The sequence below is a fragment of the Chanos chanos genome, chromosome 8, assembly GCF_902362185.1.
Source record: "Chanos chanos chromosome 8, fChaCha1.1, whole genome shotgun sequence".
Lineage (NCBI taxonomy): Eukaryota > Metazoa > Chordata > Actinopteri > Gonorynchiformes > Chanidae > Chanos > Chanos chanos.
The window spans coordinates 4,743,952-4,756,451 of record NC_044502.1 but is presented as its reverse complement, the minus strand read 5'-3'; the positions used below and the strand labels follow the sequence as shown (position 1 = coordinate 4,756,451).

Genomic DNA, 12,500 nt, shown 5'->3' with positions numbered 1-12,500 from the left:
GCAACGCCAAAGGTCTGCAGGCATGTGATCTACAGAACCAAAGGCATGTAGGCGTGTGATCTATAGAACCAAAGGCCTGTAGGCGTGTGAGCTACAGAACCAAAGGCCTGTAGGCATGTGATCTACAGAACCAAAGGCCTGTAGGCATGTGATCTACAGAACCAAAGGCCTGTAGGCGTGTGAGCTACAGAACCAAAGGCCTGTAGGCATGTGATCTATAGAACCAAAGGCCTGTAGGCATGTGATCTATAGAACCAAAGGCCTGTAGGCATGTGATCTATAGAACCAAAGGCCTGTAGGTGTGTGATCTATAGAACCAAAGGCCTGTAGGTGTGTGATCTATAGAACCAAAGGCCTGTAGGCATGTGATGTATAGAGCTATAGAAAAATAAGTTGAAAAGGAGCAGGAATATAAGACAGAGAGGTGTGTTAAAACTGTGAGAGATTTTAGTCAGAGGTAAATAAAATCTAAACACTCTCTTTACATAGCCAACCCTCTCTAATCACAAACCACTGAGTCTCATGCATCAACTGTTCAACAAGCTGCGTGACTATGCATATACCTTTATCGCTCATTGTGAGCGTGCGTGTGTCGTGTGTGTGTACGTGTGTGTCCTCTGTTTCCAGCTCACCAGCTGCCAACTAGTGTGTGTATGTAAGTGTGTGTGTGTGTGTGCATGAGTGCATGTGCGTGTGTGTGTGCATGCATGTGTGCATGTGCGTGTTTGCGCGCGTGTGTGTGTATGTGTGTGTGTGTGTGTGAGTGCGTGTGTGTGTGCATGTTTGCGTGTGTGTGTATGTATGTGTGTGTGTGTATGTGTGTGTGTCTGAGTGCGTGTGTGTGTGTGTGTGTATGTGTGTGTAGGGCATTTGGATGAAAAAGACATCTCTGCCTTGTAATCTGCAGGCCCAGACTGAAGCTATTAGACCTCTGTCTTCTCTGGCATTGACTCAAAGAGAGAGAGAAAGGAAGGAAGTGAATATCCCGTACAAACACACACACACACACACAAACACATTCGCGCGCACACACACAGATACACACATACACACACACACGCACACGCACACACACACACACACGCGCACACACATGCACACAAAAAGACACACACACAGACACACATACACACACACACACGCACATACACACACACACACACACACATACATACACACACACACACACACACACACACACACACATACACACACATACACACACACTTGTATACACACACACACAAATACACACAGACGCACAAACACACACACACACGCACACACTCACATTCACACATGCACACAACGGAAGCCAAATGACCCACTTGTGTTTTTTCCAGCTTTCAGTCCAGCAGAATTCCATCATTATCAAAAAAACAAAGCAAAGAAAAATAAAAATGTAATGTCTCAGCAAAACAAACTAACAGGTTGTTGGTGTATCCAAAAACAAGACACCCTGACACGTACCTTCAGAGTTATTCATCGCGACTGAGCTGTTTTGAGTGAATGTAAGTGTGATGGAGTCGTGTGGGTGGAGTGTAAGTGGTCTGAATCTCCAGGCAGGATGTAGCCTCTCCTCTGAGCTGGATTTTTTTTTTGTTTTAAGTCTCACAGAGACATGGGGGTTATCTGCAGAAATGGCCACTGGTCTGCTTCACTCTGACAGTTCTCAACACACACACACACACACACACACACACACATACACACATTCCTCTCTACGAGACCACAGCGTGTCTGAAAAAATGGATGAATTTCGCTGAAAGCCTTTCAAAAACAACTTAGAGACACACGGCATTCTAGAAACTGTACACTACACAACTTGCAAAGAACTTTTCTTTTAGAAAAGCATTGTATCTCTGGACTGACCTGCAGTGAGAAACTTTGGCTCTGCTTTTTTACCGAACGAGGACAACCGCACGAAAAGAGCAGCACCAAACCAGCACGGGTCCGGACCAGAACGCTTACCGCTACAGCAGCATCAGTTTAAAATGGGTTTGAAGAACTTTGTGGGGTGTTTTTTTTTTTTGGCTGGTGGTTCCAGGGTTTCAATCAGAGGAGGAGTTAAAACAAAAGGATTCCCTCCCTTTCTTGGCCTGTCACCCACCAGGAAACAGAGGGAATGAAATTACACACACTCCAGTTACTGAGCACAGCGACGCACTCACACACACGCCAACACTAAACAACGCCAAAACACAGAGCTGTTTTTTTTGTTGTTGTTGTTTTTTTTTTTACTTCCAGAAAGAAAGGTTGAATACCTATAGATCCTCGGACAGTCGAAAGGAAAGACGCAGGTAAACGATTGAAAGACTCTTTGATAGACTTGTGGTTCTACCAATGACAGCGGCATTTCAAAATGCAGCGGACCACCCACTGCTGGGTGCTCCTGATTCTGTTTATTTGCGGTTGACCTTGGTTTTGTAATCTGTTGGTATTGATGTTTAATGTGTGTGAGTGGGAGACTCAGTCGAGAATTAACAAAAGCACGTCTGATCAATGGAACAAGGCATGCAAGTCCAGTTCTGTAACACAGACGCACAGTGAGAGAGTTAACCTCCAACACACACACGCACACACACACGGACACACACACGCACACACACACACACACACACACACACCCACCCACACACGCACGCACATAAACACATATACAACTATCTACATGCATGGCTGAGTTACACCAACAAAAAAGTACAAGTTGCAACACACACTTAAGATTTATTTCACAACATTCAGAGAACAAAAAAACCCCACATGAGGTCCGGCGATAAAAACGCATCACACGGGGAGTGAGGGTGTTTGACAAAGTCGTAGTAGACTCATTTTTTGGGGGGGGAGGGGGGGTGTTCTCCCTCTCTTTTTGCTTGCCTTGGCTCCTCTGTAGTCGTTTCTGTGTTTGGTTTGTGTGAACTTCCCTTGGATGATTTGAGAGGATAAATATGTTTTGTGGGGTAGCGTGCGTGAGCGTGTTTACACGGCGTGGACGAAGATGAACCGCGCTGTGAGACCCGCTGGGCCTCGTGTCTTATTACATGTGGGTCACTGGTTCGTCTGAACTTCAGCTGAACTACAGAGACCTCTAAAAAAAAAAAAGAAAGAAAGAAAGAAAGAAAGAGAGAGAGAAAAAAAAAACGCTTAAGCTCACCATTGTCTTCTCTGTATTGTGCTCTGTCTGGGCTCCGGGCCAAACAGTACACAGGCACGGACGAACTGACCAGCCTCTGTTTTGCAATTTCATAAACTCTACTTTAGACCCACCTAGAAAACAAAGCTAGTCCCTGTGATAAGAAATGAATGTTAGCGGCTACTGCATTTCAGATCTATCACTCCAAAAGCAACACAGGTAAATGAGCTCACTGTCCCAACCTCCCTGATACACAGTACCTTACAGTCTTATCTGCCGCGTAGAAACCTGCTTGGTTCAGACTAAATGTCTCGATAAGCAAAACCCAGGTTTGCAAAAAAAAGCAAAACCTGTATTCGAATCATAAACAGAGCGGCGTTACAGGCTGTCTGTGAAGTCTAGCGTCGAAACGCCTGAAAAAACCTGCGTGCAGGTTGAACTCAGTCAAAGAGCTTAACTCATTCACTTACGGGTCACACTGTCTAAAATAATGACGTCATGTGAGTAAATGAGGGATACAGAGCATGTTGTGTTAGCTTAGCTGTCGTAGCTACGCCTACCAATGCCTCTACACTACACTTAGCCTTCAGCCCTTATAAAATATACAGTCTCTTTCTTCTCACAGTTAATAAAGTTCTTCTTTATTCGTTTTTTTGGGGGGGAGGGAAGACGCGGGGGGGGTGTCCACCCCCCAGCACTGTCAGCCCTAAGCCCCACGACTGATCTCACATCTGAGTTTCTCACTGTTGCCTGCTTTACGCGCCTACCTGCCTGCCGGACAAGAATATATCGTCCGTCTGTCGCATGGGCATCTTGTGTCATTGGGAGTTTTTCACATGAACTCTAATACCCTCTCAGTCTTCCCTCCACTCACCCCTGCGGCACCTCTCCTGAACCTAACACACACAAGGACTCACGTGTCTATCCATGTGTCTGTCCATCTATGGATGTGGTCGTCTGCGACAGTCTTGCAAACACCACTTTGACCTTGTATGTCTTGCTGCCAACCTGGTTTTCATCTTCCTACCTGCTGTGAGGACCACCTGTTTCTCTACGCCCTCACTGTTCAACGATCCCTTATGAACCGAAACCCCTCTCTGTCTCTGCACTTACTCAACACATACTGCCGCAGACAGACTGTATATATTTTGAGGATGTTTCTCTCCTCTCGTTCCATAACAACAACTAACTACTCCAATTTATTTTACTCCACGACTCAGGAACCGGCCGTAGAAGGGTGGGCTCCCCTTTCTGAGTCTTGGTTCTCCTCAAACTTTTGTTTTGTTTTGCTTTGTGTTGTTTTTCCTTGCAACTGTGAAGATCAGTTTTGATCATTTGGGATCTCAAGCCCAGAAATCTGCTGAAACTCCTCTGAGACAATGACTTTTATTTTTTTTTAAAAAAGTGCTATAAAATAGAATTAAATCAGACTGAACTGAATTGAAAAGTCTGAACAGATAAAGCATTAGCAACACACTGGTGAACAAAATTAGGACGTGGGTGAAGATGCCCTCACGAATCTATGAAGTGAGGGAAATAAAATGTCCCTCTATTCAGTGGTAAAATATAGAGAGAAAATCATTATAACAGCCTAAGACCTCATACATGACACCATTGTGTACCCCAGTGGGTTAACATGGAACCAGTCATGACGAGTTTCTCCATTTTAGGTGATTTGTCTTTTGAGAGGAGACACAAGTGTTGGTACTTAGTAGGCTTTCAACAATACCACTGGTCACTTTAAGCAAAGCCCTGGTTTGGATTCTGTACAAATATGTAAATGTGTTGCACTAAATTCCTGCTAAACAGGGGCCAAAATCAGATTATAAATTAGGCTTGGAAAGTAAACAGATGAATGGAAAAGGGGGAGAGGGAAATCAAAGCTATTTAAAGTAACCTTTCCTCAGGCTTATCCACCAGTACTGACTGTGACTTAAAAATACACACACACTTACAAGCAGACACACACAGACACAGACGCGCACACACAGACACACAGACACACGGACGTGCACACACACACACACACACACACACACACAGACACACATGGACATGCACACACAGACGCGCGCACACTCTCACACACACACACGGACGCGCACACACAGACGCGCGCACACTCACACACACACACACACACACATGGACATGCACACACACACACATACACGGACATGCACACACACACACAGACAGACACACACACTCACACACACACACACGGACGCACACACTCACACACACACACGTTCATGCACATACACACACACAGACACACACACACACACACAGACATGCACACACACACAGACACACACACACACACACATACACACACACACACACACACACAGACACAGACACAGACACGCATAGACACACACACACAAACACAGACATACACACACACAGACTTCTCGGGAGTGTGAGTTTGAGAGCTTCTTTTCCACTTGTTGAAACATTTTACGATTCTGCTCCAATTTGTGGTTGAACCGCAGACAACCAGATGGAGTGACCGTTAAGAGGAACGGCAGGTCTGCGCTGCTAAAAAGATGTGTTTGTTTCCTCAGCCCTACAAACGGAATACAGTGGAACCACGTTCAGGTGGATTACATTAGGGCCGTATAGGGACGGAAAAGGAGTGTCCACGGACTTTCAATGTTTTGAACTGTCATACCGAAATTATTCCCATAGAATAAAAAAAAAAAATCGTTCAAACACTACGGTCCTAATCATTCATTTCTGACTACAATTCGCAAATCTTTTGATTGGTGGGGGAATAAAACATAAATTCATAACTTGGATACAGAGAAAGTGAGATGAAAATGATATTTAAGGGAAATTATGCAACAAGATATGCTGGAAAGCTTTTAGACAGGTGTGTGAATAAGGAGGGGAAAATTTTTTCTGGCTACTGAAACTGAAACAACTATTTCTTATGGGGAGGGGGGGCAGCAACATCACTTATGACAACATAACTTAAGGACTACAGCGTGTCTAATTCACAATTGAATTTACATGCGGTCTGAATCAGCGTCTTAGGTCCGAGTTTCCCCTCTAGATAGACCTCTGCACATTTCCGATCTACCACTGGCCTACCACCAAATCCGATTATGTTCTCAGATATCAGAGAAATTGCGAAAGACGTGAGCTAAAACATGTGGTCAAGGAAAATCACTGTGAAATTCCCAACGTTTTTGTCGTCGCTCCTGTATAAACAAGCTGCTGGCACGGTCGCCATGTCGACTGCACGCGAGACTGAAGGAACGCGACCCCTGAAGATCTAAAGTACAAGCTCCAAGAGCCAGATAAGAGCTAGTCAAGAAGGTTTGGCTGGGACAATGGAATGCCTTTTCTCAAGGGTCTGATAACGCTGAAGCGTTTCACGGACTTAGAAGACGCATCTGTGGCGCAAACCACCACTCGGTTAAATTTATTATTATGGTATGGGTTCAACTAACGGTATCATTCATGTCTCCAAAGGATGGATCACAACCCACCCAAATGATCACTGTCCAGCAGCAGCTGTGAGCTTACAGTGAGAACGTGCAAACCATCAGTTTGCGCTAAACCGTAGCTCTTTTAAATCATGGGGGCAGTCCTAACCGAGTAAATATTTAGGTGGTTTCTCGCGAAAAAGGTGCGTGTTGAAGGGTAAAAAACTACGATTGTAAGTCAAAAGTTTGAGCTTGGTATGTTGTTATCATATTTTAATGAATTAAAATTTATAAAAACAAATGTCTTGTTTCTCATGCGATGGTCCTACCTGGGAATGGAGGCGGTTTATATAATCACCCGTCGTATCTCTGCTGCACTCTGGAGTTTTTCCTCTTCAAACACAACCGAACGAATCCCTCTTTCAAGATTTTGATAAGTCACCCGCATGCCACAGGTTCTCAGGCACCATTCTTCTTTTCATCCACCACGTATACGCAGTGTGAAGTGAATGGAGCCTCAATGCCTCCTTCGTATTCACGTCTAGACTTGTGTCGAGTACAGCGAGCGATTCTGAGTGAAAGTAGGTCTCCTAACTCAATGAGCTTAAGCGACTTGTCACCACACAGGACAAGTCGAGCTGAAATCAAGTTTGAATGATTCTACAAGTCACAAAAGTCGCTGCAACCAACTTTTTTTTTTACACTGTTAAATCAGTCCACAGCCAAAGGCTCACACATAGCCTATTCATTTTTTAGAACGACAGCAAATTTAAAACATTTCCCAAACATTTTTTTTATTCTATAAATATTACCGAATAAACTTTCGCAGAGAAACCGACAAAAATTATTTATATAGGCTACTGTGAATCACTAAAGTATTTGCTTGACAGTTAAACATGTCTAACCTGTCTAGGTTCCACTTCAAGGATGAAGAACGCCAGCGACTTTGGTTAATTTTGCCCGCTTTTGCCATTTGACACACAGAAAACGCATGTTTTCCACACAAAAGTTTATTTTCACCGATGCTGTCACTCTCGTCCACTGCGTCAACTGAAGAATTCGCTGTCCAGCTAGACCCCAGCACAGTGCCACCCTGACACGAAACAACGAGTCTTTCGGGTCGCATGTCCAGCACTGTTTCGTTTTGACTGTGTAAAACTTTTTAAATTGTTCGCTTAGCTCTCAGATAAATATTATCTGTAGAGTCTACATCAAATATACATCCCTACACAAACAAATGACAAGATTGTATACCAAATAGTCAAAGTGGGCGAAGCCTCAAACTTCAGTCAGGAGCTGTTAGACGTTGTAATCTCGCATTCAGGCTATACAAAGTCATGACGATAATATTAGCGATGTATATGAAAACGTAGGTCTTCCTCTAAGAATGTTTAAAATATGTGTTGCTGAAATTAAAACACAGACTCACATGATTGGTTGTGTTCCTGGTCACAGAATCATATAAAGTGGAGAAAAACTCCGTGTCACAGATACCTGACTGTCAGCTGCTCTGTTAACATTCCGTCAGGACCAGATATGCTGGCCTAACTTCCACCCTCGGCTTGCTGGTCTGATTGCCTGAATCCCCAGCAATATACAAATACTCCATTGTTCTTCCTCTCTGGAACACTACACTTCTAACATGGACAATGGAGTGTTTCGTGTAAAACAGTTTATTTATGGAAAGAAAAACAGAAAAAGGGTGACGAGTGTATCATATTTAATAGAATAAAATTACAAATGGATTTTTAAAAAATAAATAAATAACGAGAAAAAAAAATCTGAAGAGATCTGCAGTCTTTTTTTTTTAAAAAGTAAAATTCCACGGAACGGCCCTAACAGGGTTTCTCAGTGATTCTTCCAATAATAGTAGGTAATGAAGTTATTTTGATACAGAAAACATTCATCAAATGAATTAATAGGGGGGAGAAAACATGCAGACAATGCATCTCATTCAAATAAGATGAAAAGTTTTACCAATAAATACATTATGCACAAAATATACATCACGAAGACTTGAAAAGTGTGCAAAATCATTTTTGAAATAATCTAGCTCAAACACAACTGTGCCACACAAGTTTGGTCAATAACGTAATATTTTAAAGTTGAAATTATGGCCAACACTGTCGGCCTATGAAATCATCACCATATACATACATTGATTTGATGCGATACAATGCTCTTGTTAAAATGAGCACATCTCCCCTTTTAAAAATCTTGCATATAAGGATTCTCAAAAACTGCTGCATAGAGCGCTGTGATCAAGTCATGTAATCCAGTGCCCTCTAGTGGATACACTACCACAATACAACGGAGAGCTGAAAATTCCTTTCGATTTCCATTCACTCGCGCTCTCTCGCGGAACCCTCCGTACACGCAAAAGCATTTTGCTTGTGGCAAATCTTCAAAAAGGTCAAATAACTCGCAAGTGTTTCAAGAACAGTGCAACATTCATATAAAAAAGTTTGCTTTCAAGTACAGTTCAGACTGCAAAATGTGAAACCTTTAAATACACCGATCAATCCAGGCAAAAATACCGGTCTTATCAGACCAAAGTCCCAAAATAAATATGTACATAAACAAATCTGGTCGTGTCTTTGCTCAGTCATGGGCCAAAACAAATAAAACCTCACCGCGCCAAGAACCAAGTCCTTAGGCAACGTGTGAGAGGGCAAAATGAACGTTGCGCAGCGTTGTTCATTTTGTGGATGGCTGTACGACCGTTATCTGCTCTTCTCCCGCATGTACAAGTATATTACGACGTCAGTTCATGCCCACTGCAGAAGTCTCATAAAAACAGAGTAGAGACGCTGCTCACTGTGTTTAAAAACCAATACATGTTTGTACATAACCAAAAGGCAGAGCTCGTGCGTGGAGACGGCACGAGAAGACACGAGTTTGCCAGCGATCAGTCCAGCTGAAAACAAAACACAGAACAGATACTCTTTTCACAAACGTGTGCTCTGCTTCAGCTTGGGTCCTCGATGGAAGAGAGTTCCCTTGGACATCCCCCTATACTCAACAGGAAATTTTAAAAACTATATAACTTAATGATAGATCCTCATTGAAAGAACCAGTGAGAAAAAAAAAAAATAATAAAGACATTTATTACACAGCAGAACAGTGTAGAAAATGAACCTGCTCAGTTGGTCCTGTGAAAGCAAAGCAAAAGAGGTCACATCTTCAGAAAGTGGTGTTTTACAGCTCGTTAAAATATTCTTCTGAAAAGAAATCATGTGTCACCTATATACACAACGTACGTGATTTGAAAATGCGGGTATGAACAACCAAAATGTCATCCTCTGTCTGTTTTCACATTGTACAGCATCACAAATAAGCCAAACACATTTCTACCACAGGCGTTCCTTGTCAAGAGCAGCCTTCACAGTCAGCTAGCTCGCTAATCTGTTGCATGATCAAAGAAGAGTCAATAAATTAAAAAAAAAAAAAATCCCCACATTAGTTGGGGTTAGTTCAGGTGAATCAGTGAAGTTCTCCACACGCGTGAAATATCCGACATCTCCTCTCGCATCCCGACAAATAAAGGCAAACTCCTTTTCGATATTGCACTCGAGAAAAAAAAACACCTTACCGAGGATTCAAACAAAGTCTTCAAGGGAAAAAAAAAAAAAAGACAACCCACTCAAGGTGGGTTTTCGAGCAGCCGTCTTCCTGGCGTCTGAAGGAAGAGAAGAAGAAAACGGAGGAGAGGACGGAGAGAGCGACTGGTTCTTCTCAGAGGTCGTCCTGGCACATGGGCAGGTTGACAAAGGTGAACACGTTGAACTCGATGAGGATGGAGAAGCAGAGGAAGACGGCGTACAGCAGCAGGCACGCCGAGCCGAGCTTCCTGTTCAGGGTCCAGTGGTTCAAGTGAACCCCCAGCACCTACGGGAACAGACGGAGAGCGATGACATCAAGACGTTCGGGACGGCTCACGAGAAAAACGCAAGCGACAGTCATTCAGTCAGTCACTCAGTGGATAATGAAGTCTTTTACTGACGGGGCCTACAAATCAGAGAACCCGAATTTTGAGGAATTCTGAAGTTTAGCGAGCAGCATGCTAACCGTTCCGTTATAACTGTCACGTCGGGATTCAGTGGGACACATTTTGGTTTACCGGAGGGATTAGACTTACTGCAAAAAAGACCGAAGCGAGGAGAAGACCCACGGAGAAGACCAGTCCCCTACTGTTCAGGTGTATCTGAGAAGACAAAAAAAAATGATCGATATCAATTTCTCAACGCGTCTTTTTTAAAAACACGGTATCAGATAAGATCGAGGGAAATCGCTCAGGTGAAGACAAATTTGTGACCGAGGTTGATACGGAAAGACGGAGATTACACTTACGGTGGAGCCGTAATCTATGGCGAGCGTCTGTAGTACCCAGGGCAGGCCTAGTCCCACCAGGATGTCAAACACGTTACTGCCGATGGAGTTGGAGATGGCCATGTCACCCATGCCTTAGGAGAGCAAAGGGACGTGAGGACGAATCAAAAAGTTCATCAGACCAACCAAACCACACCCACTCATTCGATCAGTCAGCCAACCAATCATCCATCTCTTAGCTAGATTAACAACCAATCAGCATGTAAATCAATCCATCAGTCAATAAACTGGCCAATCAGATGCTAAATACAAAATACGTAAACAAACTAATCAACCAACCCACCAACCAATCTGTCAATAAAGAGATCCAACCATCCATCCATCCATCCATCTAAGAAACCAGTCCAATCAACCAACCAATCATTGGTTGACCAAGCAATAAACGAGCCAATCAACTAATTAACTCATCAGACAACCAACCAGTTAATTAACTCATTCACCAACTAACCAACCAATCAACAAAAAACAACCAATCAGCCAACCCACAGATCAACCAATCAGTTTTGATATTCTGCAGAAAGTTAGTGTTCTCTGTCTCCTCACCTTGTCGTGCCACGATCAGGCTGGCCATACAGTCGGGCACGCTGGTGCCAGCTGCCAAGAATGTGATGCCCATAATCACGTCGGGAATGCCAAGCGTGTAGCCAATGACAGTTACCTAGCCAAGACACCCCAGCCAATGACAGACCATTAGCCAAAACATTAAACGAATCAACAGTGAAGGGACACGTAACAAAAGATTCTCAGTTTAACTATAAAGACTCCATGGGTCTTCTATTCATTTCACTGAACACATGTTAAACTTTATCTGTTTATCTGTTTTATCTGTTTTTTTTCCCCTTGTCCTTACCATCCACACCATGATGTAGGAAAGGCCGGCGATCCACAGTGTGGCAGTCAGGAAAGTGATCATGAACCAGTTCTCCCAGCGCGGCTTGGCACAGTTAGGCACAGTGAAGTAGAGCAGAAAGCACAGAGGCCAGAGACCAAGCCACTTCAGCTTACTACACACCCCAGCTAGAGAGAGAAAGAGAGAGAGGGGGGGGGTAGAGAGAGACAGAGTGAGAGAAATAGAGAGAAAGAGAGAGAGAGAGGGAGAGGGAGAGAGAGAGAGACAGAGAGAGGGGGAGAGAGAGAGACAGAGAGAGAGAAAGAGAGAGGGAGAGACAGAGAGAGAGACCGAGAGAGAGAGAGAGAGAGAGCAAAAGAGAGAGGGAGAGAAAGAGAGAGAGAGAGAGAAAGACAGAGACAGAGACGGAGAAAGAGAGGGAGAGGTCTGAGACATGTCCTAGAACAAGAGCAGGAACATGCACACAGAACCTGACTCACCAACATCCACGCCTGAGACAGACAGTACTTAATAACAAATGATAATAATACTTATTAATAAAATAATCATAATCTGATTGCTAATCACAAGCCCGGACGCATTAACGAACCTGGAACTGCGAACGGGACAAAGGGGCCTTCGTCACCCTCTCCTTCTTCCTCTCCGTCATTCTCGTTGTTTTCGTTGTCCTCGTTCTCGTTTCCCGTCT

At 43.7% G+C, this 12,500-nt stretch overlaps 1 protein-coding gene across 1 annotated transcript in view; it reads right to left on the bottom strand.

Annotated features, from left to right (window-relative positions):
• Nucleotides 1-10,308: 10,308 nt before the first annotated feature.
• The window catches only part of LOC115818586 (sodium/potassium/calcium exchanger 3-like), an 8,558-nt gene continuing 6,366 nt past the window's right edge, over nt 10,309-12,500 (bottom strand). Inside the window, exons 10-15 of the mRNA XM_030781997.1 lie at nt 12,402-12,500; nt 11,813-11,979; nt 11,506-11,620; nt 10,924-11,036; nt 10,712-10,777; nt 10,309-10,461 (exon numbers count right to left, since the gene is read on the bottom strand). The exon at nt 12,402-12,500 is cut by the window's right edge and continues 166 nt beyond it. Coding sequence (XP_030637857.1) covers nt 10,309-10,461; nt 10,712-10,777; nt 10,924-11,036; nt 11,506-11,620; nt 11,813-11,979; nt 12,402-12,500 — 713 coding nt within the window. The remainder of the gene's footprint in view (nt 10,462-10,711; nt 10,778-10,923; nt 11,037-11,505; nt 11,621-11,812; nt 11,980-12,401) is intronic.